This window comes from Lepidochelys kempii, chromosome 11 (assembly GCF_965140265.1).
Source record: "Lepidochelys kempii isolate rLepKem1 chromosome 11, rLepKem1.hap2, whole genome shotgun sequence".
Taxonomy (NCBI): Eukaryota; Metazoa; Chordata; order Testudines; family Cheloniidae; genus Lepidochelys; species Lepidochelys kempii.
This window is the reverse complement of record NC_133266.1, coordinates 51,516,084-51,530,386: the sequence shown is the minus strand read 5'-3', so window position 1 is coordinate 51,530,386 and position 14,303 is coordinate 51,516,084. Positions and strand designations below refer to the sequence as shown.

The following is a 14,303-nucleotide window of genomic DNA, read 5'->3' as shown; positions in this document are numbered from 1 at the left end:
CACAGGTTTGTGGAAAATAGATCCTGTCAAACTAACTTGGTATTTTTTCTGATGTTACAAGTTTGGTTGATAAAGGTAATAGTGCTAATTTAATATACATAGACTTCTGTAGATCATTTGACTTGGTACTGCATGACATTTTGATTAAAAAAAACTAGAAAGATTTACAATTAACATGCCATTAAGTATATTAACAACTGGCTAACTGATAGATCTCAAAATGTAATTGTCAAGAGGGAATAATCATCGAATGGCTGTGTTCCTAGTGGGGTCCCTTGGATATCCATTCTTGATCCTACACTATTTAAAATTTTTATTAATGACCTGGAAGAAAACAAAATCATGACTGATCATGTTTGCAAGTGACACAAAAATTGGGGGTAAATGGTAAATAATGAAGAAGACAAGTTAGTACTATATGGAGTTGTCTGGATCTCTTAGTAAACTGCGTGCAAACAAACAATATGCATTTTAATATGGCTAAATGTAAATGAATAGATCTAGGAACAAATAATATAGGCCATGCTTACAGGATGGGGGACTCTAACCTGGCAAACAGTGACTGAAAAAGATTTGAGATCATGGTGGATAATCAGCTGAACATGAACTGCAAGTGTGACACTGTGGCCAAAAGGGCTATTGCAGTCCTTGAATGCATAGGCAGGAATCTTAGGTAGGTATTACCCCTGTGTTTGGCACTGGTGTGGCTGCTGCTGGAATACGGTATCCCGTTCTAGTGTCCACAATTCAAGAAGGCTGTTGATAAATTGGAGAGGGTTCAGAGAAGAGCCAGAAGAATGATTAAAGCATTAGAAAACAAGCCTCATTGTGGTAGACTCAAGGAGCTTAACCTATTTATCTTAACAAAGGGAATATTAAGGGGTAACTTTATTATAATCTGTAAGTACCTACATGAGGAAAAATATTTAACAATTATCTCTTCAGAGATAAGGTATGACATGATCCAATGGCTGGTAGTTGAAGCTAAACAAATTCAGACTGGAAATAAGGTGTAATTTTTTAACAGTGAGAGTAATTAATCACTGGAACAACTTACCAAGAGTCATGGTGGCATCTCCATAACTGATAATTTTTTAAAAAGATTTTTCTAAAAGATATACTCTAAGAATTATTTGGGGGAAGTTCTATGTCCTCTGTTATATAGGCAGTCAGAGTAGATGATCACCAATGGTCCCTTCTGGCTTGAAATTTATGACTCAAAGAGGTTAAAGAGTTAGCATTTTAAAGTCCCAAGGATTAGTTTCTACTCCATGGTTGGGCTGTTGGCTTCATCTCTCATGTGCTTTTTGGACCCATAACATACTGTTCCCAGTTAACACTCCTCCTGTGGTTTAACAGTTTGCAAGTGCCTAAAAAGTATTTTCTGTTCTTTTTTAGAAGAGGATGCTGAAGAAATAGCCTGCACTCAAAATGATCAGATGTATCTGAACAGGGATATCTGGAAGCCCTCACCATGCCAGATTTGTGTCTGTGATAATGGAGCCATTCTCTGTGACGAGATTCTGTGTCAGGATGTGTTAGAATGTGAGAGCCCTCAGATTCCCCCAGGAGAATGCTGTCCTGTGTGCCCCAACACGGCACGTGTTGATTTTGAAGGCAATACTGGTAAGGCTGCTTTACATTCCTTATTTTGCGTGAAGCCTGTTAAGCTGACATTTTGAACAATGTCATCTCTGATATGGTAATTTGAGATGAGCAAAGGAGATGGTGTTCAGATCCAGATCTGCCCAGCGTTTGGGGTTTGGATGTGATGCAAAAATAGGACTAAAGTTCAGGTTCAGCAAACTCTCTCAAGCAAACTTGTGAGATCAGCTATTCTCACGAGATTTCCACAGACTTAGACTCAAATCTCAATAGAATGGTTATTCCAGTGAGATTTTTGCTGTCTTGAGTTGTATCTGAGCTGGATCTGAAAGAGAGTTCCTTTCTGGCTGTAGTTCTTACACACACCCAATACTGTTGAGGTGAGTTCATAGCCAGAGGTTTGATCTTAATCCCCCTTTTGAAATCTTGATGAGGTTTTGATTTCAGGTTCTTGTTTGGATCCAGTTTTATAAAAAACATATCATGTTGAGAGTTACATTCCATACACACCTCCTATTTTCCCTACTAAAATTGTATATGTATACATATAAAAATTGTTTAATAAAAAAACGATTGGGTAACTTTCTGAACAAAAATCTCTAAACTTTTCATTCTACACTCCTTAACACTGTGTATTATGTTATTTGAACCATATAATCATCTAAAGACATTTTTAAAAGGGAAATATTGCTGATTATATTAGTGTAAATAATGTAGAGTAATGGTAAAGGGAACATAGTAGGGAGTTGTATAATTAAGCAATAAGACAAGACATGGCATGCATTAATAAGCAGATGGTGCATACTTGCTGTGCATTAGGAGGCATTAGGCCATGGATGAGTGTCTTCAAGGAAGGAGAACATTATGGATACATTCTGGAATGTGTTGATGCTATTAAAGATATTAATAAATATCCCTCCTAAAGATTTTTGTTAAGACTTTGACCTCAGAGCTGTGAATTCACTGCCAGGGGAACTGTACATGAGTATTGCACGTACTTGACAAAAAACTCAAAGATCAATCAGTCGTCTGTAGCTTTTGAAAAATATCAGTGTCAGATACCATGATATTGGGTGGGATTGTCAAAAGTGCTGGTCTATCTGTTCCCAGTGAAGTTGATGGGAATATCACCATTGACTTGAATCGGAGCAGAGTTAAGCCCGTGTTGAGTGCTGTTGAAAATCCCACCATAGTGTTAAGTATTCTTAAAGAGTCTGGGAGCCAGATGTATTCACTTCTGGAAAAAAGCCCAGAGAGCGGGAAACTAGTGTGGATATACAGTGGGACACCATTAAAATGTCATGTGCAGGTGAATGAGCCCCTGATGGTGTCCTGAAGGATGACCCATCACTCTCACAGATCTTGGGAGACAGACCAGTCCTTGCTTACAGACAGCCCCCCAAACTGAAGCAAATACTCACCAGCAACCACACACCACATAACAAAACCACTAACCCAGGAACCTATCCTTGCAACAAAGCCCGATGCCAACTCTGTCCACATATCTATTCAAGTGGCACCATCATAGGACCTAATCACATCAGCCACGCCATCAGAGGCTCGTTCACCTGCACATCTACCAATGTGATATATGCCATCATGTGCCAGCAATGCCTCTCTGCCATGTACATTGGCCAAACCAGACAGTCTCTACACAAAAGAATAAATGGACACAAATCAGACACCAGGAATCATAACATTCAAAAACCAGTAGGAGAACACTTCAACCTCTCTGGTCACTCAGTAACAGACTTAAAGGTGGCAATTTTGCAATAGAAAAGCATCAAGAACAGACTTCAACGAGAAACTGCTGAAGTAGAATTAATTTGCAAACTAGATACCATTAACTTGGGCTTGCATAGAGGCTGGGAGTGGCTTGGTCATTACACAAATTGAATCTATTTCCCCATGTTAAGTATCCTCACACCTTCTTGTCAACTGTCTGAAATGGGCCATCTTGATTAGACTACAAAAGTTTTTTTTCTCCTGCTGATAATAGCTCATCTTAATTAATTAGCCTCTTAGAGTTGGTATGGCAACTTCCACCTTTTCATGTTCTCTGTATGTATATATATCTTCTTACTATATGTTCCATTCTATGCATCTGATGAAGTGGGCTGTAGCCCATGAAAGCTTTTGCTCAAATAAATTTTTTAGACTCTAAGGTGCCACAAGTACTCCTGTTCTTTTTGTATTAAACATGCTATTTCCTATTCTGTCCAACACTCAGAGAGGCTGGGCATCTAGGGCAGTGGTTCTCAAAGCTGGTCTGCTGCTTGTTCAGGGAAAGCTCCTGGCATGCTGGACTGGTTTGTTTACCTGCCGCGTCCACAGGTTCAGCTGATCGCGGCTCCCACTGGCCACGGTTCACCGCTCCAGGCCAATGGGGGCTGTGGGAAGGGCGGCCAGCACGTCCCTTGGCCTGTGCTGCTTCCTGCAGCCCCCATTGGCCTGGAGCGGCGAACCGCAGCCAGTGGGAGCCGCGATCGGCCGAACCTGTGGACGCGGCAAGTAAACAAATTGGTCTGGCACGCCAGGGTCTTTCCCTGAACAAGTGGCGGACCGGCTTTGAGAACCACTGATCTAGGGAACTCTTCCAAACCATACTGATCCCCCTTCAGGAAGGTGGGGCATGTGTACCTCTGGGCACTTCTCAAGCTCCCCACTGGCAATCTGACCATCTCCTATGCCTCCATGTTACACCATTCTGTCTGTACAGACATCCATTCACTCCTTAGAATGTTATGCCTCTCTGAGTAAACTAATTTGTTTCCTTTTTTGCTCCTTTTATAGGTAGAGGAAGGAAGGTAAGTTTTACTTTTTATCTTTTTAAGTGTATTAAAGCCCTAAAAAGGCTCCAGTTCTTTACTTGCAGCACTTAGAAAATTTAAATTATACAGTTAAATATCACAAACACTGCTCTTCTCGCTCTGGCTAGTGGATAGATCAACATGTCCCAGCAGACGTCATAAAATAATTAACCTCCCACAGCTGGCATCTTAATAATGAAACCTCTTTGTTCTCACTGAACCTTCTTCCTAATGCCTGGGGAGATTGCAGCCTGTCTGGAAGGTTATCAAATCTTGGGGAGGGCCACAACCTACGTTCCCTTATGGAGAGCACCCTCACAGAAACCTCCTCCCTTTTATCAAGGAAGTTCCAGCTGTAGTACCTAAGCTGGCTTCATCTCTAGCAGCATCACACAGGGATAAAAAGGGTCCAGATCATTTAAGACTTTATGCTGGGATTTTGTAAGGGAGTTAGGTGCCCAATGCCTTCTGATCCCCTTAGGTCCCTGAAAATCCCAGCTTCAGCACCTTGTATTCCACACTTAAACTAATTAGTAGTTAGTTCATATCCTGGAGCGCTGATGTAATGAGTCCCAACATGGAGACCTGTTTAATAAGCAGGGTTATTATAACAGCGTCATACTACCTAAATAATACTGTACTGTCAAGAATTCTGTGTGTCTTACATTTGCTGTTATATTTAATTAATTCATGGAGTTGACCCTGGATCAATTAGATCTTTGAGTTAATTACTAGAGATTGCATACAAGAGTCAACATACAAGTGCTCTTTAGCTCTATTTCAGTTATGCACCTATTTGTTCACTGTGTGTCATGAATACATATTTTAAAAAATAAACATCTTTCCAGCATCCTTCCTCTTTCACTACTGTAGTAGTTCAACTGACACAACAGAGCTCAGCTAACAGCATTACTTAATTCAACACTCAACACTAAATCTCATCAGAGAAAGAGCAAAGCAAAATTGAAACTGAGGTACTCAATTCCCACAGGGTTAGCAACCCTTATCTGAGTGTACACTGCAATAATATGCTAGTTATAAGTGGAGATGGTCCTGAACAGAAAAAAATCGTTCAGTTTCCATCTTTTCCGCCTTCCAAAGTTCAAGAGTGTTTGGATCTGAATGTTCATTTTGACCCAGTATTGAGCAGCCTGAATGGTATGTTACTATAGGTAAAAGGCATTCTCTCCTGGTAAGATACTTTTGTCATTTCTTGATGTGCGAATGTCTGTAACATACCACATTGTGTGAGGATAAGCAGGGAGAAAATGTGCTGGTAGTGAGATTTCTTAGAAAAAATGCAAATTTAAATACTTACCTCCAATAAATAACCTATTAAGAGGGGAACTAGCCTCAAATAAGTATTTAACTTTCATTTATATTTTTAAAGTGAAAGGTTTTAGATATTCAGTAATGCTAAACATTCACTTCTAAGTAAATGCAATAGCAGTATTAGAGGATAATATCTTTATACCTTTCTCTGTGGAACTAAACTGAAGGTACGTAGGTTGTTGGTAAACCATGCAAGGAAGTTTAATGTCACAGTGTGCATCATGTGTCAGTAATAATGTTGGAGAAAGCAGACTATTAATAAATAACAGTATTTATGAACTTTAACTGCCATCTGAGCTATTTTTGTTACTGCACCCTGCAGGGAGAAAAAGGAGAGCCTGGAGTGGTGCCAATTGTAAGTTAATTTCTTCTTCGTTTACCAGTACTTTTTGGAAGTATACACGTCTCATGCTGTAATTTAAGAGATATAAGAAAATTAATCACCCATATAACAGAATTGTAGCATTTATCCAATGAAAATATGTAAATTATTTAACACCAGCAACTGCCACAACAATATTTGTAATAGTTGCATTTATTTGGGAGGAATAAAATTAAGGCTAAGGAGAATTTCTTCCTAAAATATAACCGACAGTAGTTTTTGATGGCTAATATTTCATATGTACCATTGAAAACTGTCAATTGTATTTTTGGAAAAAATTCTGCAGAATTAAACCTGTACATAGTGACTTTCTTCTTCGTAGTTAGAATCTTTGCATAGTGTAATGGGCAATAGGTTAATATTAGAAGGGTCTAGAACTCATAAGTAGAGCCGGTAAACAAAATCAGCAATTTTTTAATTGAAAACCGTTTGTTTTTGACATTATTTATTTTTCAAAAATGCTCAAAATTAAGAATTCAAAATATTTTTTAATAATTGTGTGACCATTGCAACTTTCTGTCAGTTATTTATTTTTCCCCTCCCCTTCACAGGAAAAATATGGGGGAAAGTAAAAATATTAGAGAAAGTCAGAATAATTCAGTTTCTCTCACATTTACTTTTTCATCCTGGAAAAAGTTGACAATACAATTTTTTGTAAAAAAAAAGAAAAAGTGGTGGAAAAACACTTTTTTACACTTTTAAAAACTTTTTCTATTGGAAAAATGGAAAAACTAAAAAGAGAGAGAAAGTAACACCCTCACTTTTTAAAATCTTCATTCACACTTTTCTAGTAGAAAAAAGTCAGCATAAAATTATCATCATATTTCCAAAGTTCTTGTTATGTTATTCTGAAAAGATACTGAAATTTAAAAGGGGTTACAAAATCATAAAAGTTGTCAAGTAGCTTAATTTACTATACAAATCTTCATTGTTCAGTGAGCAGTTTTCATAAGAGCAGTCATGACAAATGCATTCCTAGTGTTTTGTGAAAGCTTTAGCTCATGTCTTCTCTTTGTTTAGGTTATAGGAATACGAGGCCGCCCAGGACCGTCAGTAAGTAGCGTCTGTGCTTCTGTTCTTCTGATTATATTATTTTCAGTCTCTTCCATTTCCATTTTTTACTGTGAAAATGACTGTAAAACCCAGTGGGTGAGGAGGGCTGGGGGAATTCCAGAGCAGTAGTCAAGTGTGTGCAGGTGGTTGAGCAGCCAGGAAATTCACTGGGATCAGAGGCAGTCCGGGGCAATGGTCTGAGTTCTCTCAGGGGTCGGTAGCTGGGAGAGCCAATCCATGGGGCTGGGTCAGTGGGCTGGGCAGGCGAGGTCAGGAGAGGTGGCCAGGCAACAAAGTCAAGTCATTACTCCTGGGGGATTTTGTGCCACTGCGTGTGCGCATATTCAATGAGCCCTGCAGATTTCTCCCAAAATGTTGCTGCAGTTCTGCCTTTTGCCCCACAGAGGGCACTGTGGTGATAGCGTCGTGCCAGGGAGGGAAGAGAGGGAGCTGCCTTAGCAGCGCTTGTCAGGCCAGTTCGGGAGACAGGGGCTGTGAGGTGCTGGGGGGGGGGTCAGACAGGGGCTTGTAAGGGTTAGTGGGGGAGGACAGACCGGGGTAGGGGCTGAATGGGAGTGAGGCATACGGCTCCGGAGGGAGGGAGGGCACAGGGACACATGGGGATGGGGGAGGGGTACAGGGACACATGGGGACAGGGGGTAGCTGGGTGAAGGCACAGAGACACATGGTGATGGGGGGAGGGGTACAGGGACACATGGTGATGGGGAAGGGGGGAGCTGGGTGAGGGCACAGAGACACATGGGGCAGGGGGAGGGGTGCAGAGTTATATAAGAACAGAGGGTGGCTGGGTGAGGGCACAGAGACACATGGGGACATGGACAGATGTGCCTGATTGAATGGGAGAGGCTAGGGGTCAGCCAGGGTCTGCATGGGGAAGCTCCCTAACAATCCCTCCCTGCGCCCCCCCGCCCCAAAAAAAACCTGTTCCATACTTTTCCCGTCCATACCCAACAGCCCTCCAAGTTCACACCCAGGCTCCTTCCCAGTAATTACTTTCCTCTGCCTCAGCTCTTCCGTTACCCCTATTCTCCCAAGCCTTTGCACTGCTTCTGAGGGGTGCAGGAAATACAGTTCTATATTGTAGTTGAAATGAATTATTACTCAGAGTTCTGTATTAATATGCCTAGTAAGGAATCTATTTGTCAAAAAACATTTCCTGAATCTTTTTTGTGTCTGTGTTGTTACAGACATACTTGCTGACTGGTATTTTGAAATAAATGACCACACATAATTGAAACTGGTGTGATTATATTGAGTTATTTTGACAAATAAAATATGCAGAATTTTGCAGAATTTTAAAATATTGTGCGCATAATTTTTAATTTTTTGGCACAGAATTCCAGCAGCAGTAATGACAGTCATGCAAAGCAGCAAGGCCAAGCGTCTAGGCAGCAACCAGCAGGCAGTGGCCTGTTGCTCAGACAGCTTCCCCTTCCATTGGGGCTGTTATATAGTTCAGGTACCCAATGAAAGTGCTGTCTGTCCAGCCAATCAGGGGCCTCGGGCATGGCTGCTGTGTGTCTGTAGGCTTCTAGCACTAAGGCTGTTGGTCAGTGGCAGCAGTTTGGTGCAGTGGCTAAAGATGCTGTCTAAGGATCTGGCATGCCTGGGTTCAATATCAGCGTCCTGACAGTAACTGTTAATTGACTGTAAGCTCTTTGGGCAAGGATTGTGTTTCTGATCTGTTTGTACAGCACCTATTAAAATGGGGTCCTGGTGCATGACTGGGAATCTTATGCACTACAATAATATAAATATTAATAAATAATAATAATAATAATAATAATAAAGGGGCAAATCTTGTCTGAACTTCCATGGTTGTGGAGGGCCCTGGCTTCAATGTAGCTGCAATGGCTCCACTGAGCAGGGGAGGAACAGGACTGGGGACCCTGTGCTGGTGTTTAAACCCATTAGTATGCTGCAGAGAACAGCTCATTGAAGGCTAATTGAGGTACAGCATGCAGAGGTGGGTTGAGAAGGGGCAGAGTCCTGTGGGTCCAACAACCAGTGAACCTCCTGGTACTGTATGTCGGAAGTTGCAATAGAAGCCACATATTGTCTCTACTACCAGTATGTGACCTGGTGGGGATGGAAGGTTGCATTTCTCACCCTCCTATGCAGGAAATGGTACTGGGCTGGGGTAGGATATGCTCATCCATGAAAGCCATAAATACTGAAAGAGAGATGTGGGGAGAGGCACTAAACTTCAGGGAACATATTGTCCTTCTGTTAGGTAGTCTACAACAGTGGTTTTCCATCTGTGGTCCATGGACCTCTGAGGGTCTGCAGACTATGTCTAAGATTTCCAAAGGAGTCCGTACCTCCATTCAAAATTTTTTAGGGGTCTACAAATGAAAAAAGGTAGAAAACAACTACAACAATAAGATGTAAGAAACAACTCACAAGGGAATGAGTTACATACAGCCAGGAATTCTGGTATACTGCCCTGAGGTCCAATGAACGTGGCAGCAGGAGTTATGAAACCACAGAAAAGAGAGCATGAAACAGCCCTAAGCTGCTGTAAAATCTGTGGCAGAATGCAATTGTTCTGCTGAGCACGCACAGTGACATCAGGAAAGGACAGCAGTGGTCTTGGGATCATAGGACAGGAGAAAGGGATGGAGCACTTAAGAAATGGAAAGCAGGTTGCTAGGGGATTTCTGGCACTAAAACAAATGGACAGTGCCATAGCACTTGTGTGAGTGCTTTTGGCCATCAGGTGTGCCTTGTGAATGCTGAATCTATTGATCTATTTGAAGGGTTTGATGCCTAATTCCACCCTTGCATGTGCCTGCTGAGATCCAGGGCATCAGGTCCTGTCCTAGTATCCTTTGGAGAATCCTTTGTTCTTCAGTGTGAACCATGTCCTTAAGGATTCATTTCTTTCTTATTTTCCAGTTCTGCATCTAGCACCTCTCTGTAATGCTCCTTGCATCGTTAAAGTTGCTGTCACCTCATCTGACCCAGGGCAGTGTTCTGATCTCTTTTTTCTTTCTATCCTTTTTGGCTACTGCCTTGTGTTGCTGCTTTGTGATTATGTTTTTACGTTTTTCCCTCTTTGTTTGCTACTTTGGCTGCTGTGTGTGGGGCCTTTCCTATAATTTCCCTTCTTGTGTCTACCCTCTGGTGCTTGCCCATTCAGATGGGTATCCATTCCCCGGGAGAGGATTGCACGTTTGCTGAATTCTTCTTTTTCTGTACCTTTTTAAGCTGAAATTTTCTTGCATGCACTCTTTCCTGCACCCCTTGGATGAAGATGCTCTTCAAGAGTAACACATTCACAACTAAAATGAATGTCTCTCTTCTTTTCCCCACCCCCAGAAATAAATGACAGATGTTGGGTGGAATTCCACCCCCATTCAAGTCAATGGTAGTTTTGGTATGGACTTCAGTAGGGCCAGGATTTTATCCCTTGGGTGTGATTTTCCATTGCCTTCCACCTTCCACCTGCACAAAGTGAGAGCAAAGTGGATGTAAAAGGCTACCGCCAATATGACAGAGCGGAGAATTCTTTTTTGATAGAGGAGCCACTCTGAGGTCAGTGCTTCCCGCCTCATGGCCAAAGTGGCCTCCTTATCTTCAGAGGGTGGAAGGACTGGAGGCAACACGTACTGGTGGATCCTCCAGCCTCATCAATGGTGCAGATCTTCATTGTTCTGGCACAGGGAGTCTCTGCACAGGGGACAAGCACCTCTTTTGTAGACTGCCCAAATCTTGTAGCCTGTTTGCAGGGGAATAGCACTGGTTCTACTACCTCTAAGGACCTATATGTTTGAGGAAAAATGGGGAGCATTTGAGGGTCTTTGTGATATTTATGATATTGCTGTCTAACATTGCTCTCCTGAATCTGTAAGAAGTGATTTTGAAGTGAGTCCACTTTTTTAAAAGGCAAACAAACCAAAGTACTGGCCTCACATTGAGTGTATGCTTTCCTGAGAAGGGCTGTTTTTATAAAATTACTTTTTAAATAATTATTTCATTTTACATTTTCAAAATTCTGTAAATCATTAGCTCAATGTATTTAATGGTTTTATTTATTCCTTTAGGGACCTCCAGGCTCACAAGGACCAAGAGGAGAACGAGGACCTAAGGGGAGACCTGTAAGTTGCTAAATGCTGTTCCTAGAAGCTCACGCAATCAGTATTCACATGCAGGGCTGACCTCAAAGTGCTAAATCGTCTTACATCTGCTCTAAGATCCAGTGCCTTATAAACATTCCTGTTCCTTTCCACCTACCTCCCAAAACACAGATCACAAGGCCTGAGGATTTTGTATCCACTGGTTCTCTGAATAGTTTGAAACATGAATTTTACCTTTGAAACAATTGACCAATGTCTAGAGGCATTGCCACTCACAAGTCATCATTTGCCAGCACTTATACAAAATGATACCCAAAATGAGACACGAAGTATCTCATGCCTTTGTAAGGCAACTAAAGGTAAATGTTGACTTTTTAATGGCGACAACTTTGTATCAGAGGTGATATTAACTGCTTAGAGTATTTCAAAATGGAAGGGAGAGCTCAAGAAATAAGTAGGAGTCAATGTGTGGGCAGAACATGGAAGTATACTAGTGAATAATATTATTAAGACTGCACTGCAGAAATAAATGCTTAATAAAGGAATTTCAGCATCTGCATGATTGGTGGTAGTATGAACTGCTGAAAGGGAATGGTGAAGATATCAAAGGAGTTGAGGTTCTTTCAAGTGGGTCTAAAAAGGATCCTTTCAATCTCAGAATTCTCTTCTGTGCTCCATAATGTTCTAGTATGGAGCCTTTGAAATAGGATTATGCTTTATAATGGTAGACTGCTTCTCCAACATGTGCCTTACTGAAACAGAACCATAGCAAAAATGCAGGTGCTGCTTTAAACAGGTTTTTAGATTTTAAACAGCAAGATTATGTCAGTTTATCTTGGATATACTCTCATCCCTTAATACAGAAGAAGTTCTCATTGACTTCCTCTGGCCCTGACTAAAGGCCAGACCTCTTAGACCCATAAGAATACTTTACTCCATTCCACCCCCACTCCTCCCACCCAAAGTTTTGAGGCTGCTTTTGGAAAGGGGGGCCTCCATGCTAATGCTGACTTTCTATTTCCTTATGGACCTGCGTTTAAGGAAAACAAAAAACGTTTAGATGTAAATGAAGCAGTGTCATATTTTTCTACTTTTATTTTAGGCATCAGATTATTTGTTAATCATGTAATGTGAAGAAATGCCACTTGGTGGTTGAGTTTAGCAGCTGTAGGTTTATAAAATACATTGCATTGTGGGAGGAGGAGTTTTGAAATAAGAATCAATGTAGCTGTCTGTTTAGCAACAGCAACCTTCGTTTCCGCAATCTGCCTCCTGGGATTGAACCAGTTACTTCTTTGAATTCAAACATTATTATTCTTAGTTTTTACAAGTAATGTTTTTACATGATTGAAAATAAACTAAATCTTGTTCAGGGTGCTCTAGTTTCACTTAGTATACTGGTATAGTAGGTATTAATTATATGAGTGCCTTAATAGTATGACAAACTGTGGTTTGAAACTGTTTTACCGTGGACTATTTTCTTTCACTATAATATCAAAGGCAAAACTTTAATCTTTTGTTTTCTGAAGACCAATGACAAATGACCACAGTATTACTGTATTTGCAGTAAACTGTGTGCATGTTCAAAGGATGCCACCTTGTGGCCTAGATGGAATATCTCTTACTTAAAATCTCCCCATGTTTGCTGAGTTACTAAAAGATGAACAGGGATGAACAAAATGGTTTTACAAAACTAAAACATTCAATATGAGCTAACTCCAGCTAATTAGTTTTCCTCTCCAAATAAATATAAACACACAATTTGCTAGTTTTCATTCCACAGTGTTGATGTTGCAGCTGATGAATTTCACATTATATTTTTTCCTTCTACAAAGTATGTGTCTAAAAGACTGTTTTGGTATAAGGCTAGTGCATTGTTGCCCTCAAACTCCATTTAGCATGGAGGGTTCAGTGCTTGTAGGCCAGTCAAAACAAAATAAAACATCTGGAAACAACAAATATATACTATTGGCCATGATTTTCAAACGTGACTAGTAATTTTGGGTGCCTCAATTTTTTGGGTGCTCAACCTGAGACATTTTAAAGAGGCTTGATTCCCAGGTGACAGGCGCTCCTCACCTTCTCTTAAATCAGGCTGCTTTAAGGTGTCTCAAGTTGGACATCCAAAATCACTTGTCATTTTAGAAAAGCTTGTCCCATTGTTCGTTGGCATAGATATTTTCCTTCCAATGAGTGGATTCTGTCTGTTTCATTCCAGAACAAAGAAATGAAAATAGAAAAACACACTGTTCCTGTTTTTTAGATTGTAAGATTTTTGAGGCTGGCATTATGTCTACCTCTGTTTGTATAAGACCTAGTATAATGGGGCATAATATTGTCTGGGGCCTGTGGGTGCTACTATAATTTACATATTAAATAATAATGCAGGATTTCTTGCAAAGTTCAGGTACCTGAGGAGACTCTAGTAGACTTACCCTCTGTGCACATCCATCCTGCAGGGATGAACTCATTCTAGTCCATAGCTCCTGTCCAGTCAACAACTAGAACTGAAATTCAAACAGTGTGTATGTTAAGGGAAAAGGCTGCTTTTCTCCCATATTGCTAGGGACACATGACTTCTGACCATAAAAATGATATAGCTAGAATTATGAAAGAAAGCATTAACTTGTCCCCTGGGAGTTTTCAGGAGTTCTTTAGTAGCTGATATGGTCCTATGGTCACTAGTAGGCATGGGCTATCCTAATGCAGTTCCCAAACTCCCAGGGGACTCATTCCAGTGCACAATAAACCCTCAGATGATTACAGTCCTTATCAAATAGAAATAAAAGCAAGCCAGATTGTTATAGTAGTACAGCATGTGTTTGTAATGATGGCTCATTAAAGAAGACTTCATAAGTTTTATGTTCGCGGGCTCTTTATAGAGATTTAGCAAGGTTCAGAGGCTCATAAAATGTTTCCTTCACTATAATCAAACATATCTCTCTATGTGTAGGTAGAAGTGAAAGTGGTGGTCGGAGCAAATACTTCAAAGTGTTTATTCATTTAAAAATGGATTTTTAC

The 14,303-nt window shown here is 40.7% G+C and overlaps 1 protein-coding gene across 1 annotated transcript in view; it reads left to right on the top strand.

Moving 5' to 3' along the window:
* COL5A2 (collagen type V alpha 2 chain) overlaps nucleotides 1–14,303 on the top strand; it is a 173,644-nt gene that overhangs the window by 82,740 nt on the left and 76,601 nt on the right. Inside the window, exons 2-6 of the mRNA XM_073306133.1 lie at nucleotides 1,399–1,626; nucleotides 4,399–4,412; nucleotides 6,070–6,102; nucleotides 7,150–7,182; nucleotides 11,250–11,303. Of these exons, the coding sequence (XP_073162234.1) occupies nucleotides 1,399–1,626; nucleotides 4,399–4,412; nucleotides 6,070–6,102; nucleotides 7,150–7,182; nucleotides 11,250–11,303 (362 nt within the window). The remainder of the gene's footprint in view (nucleotides 1–1,398; nucleotides 1,627–4,398; nucleotides 4,413–6,069; nucleotides 6,103–7,149; nucleotides 7,183–11,249; nucleotides 11,304–14,303) is intronic.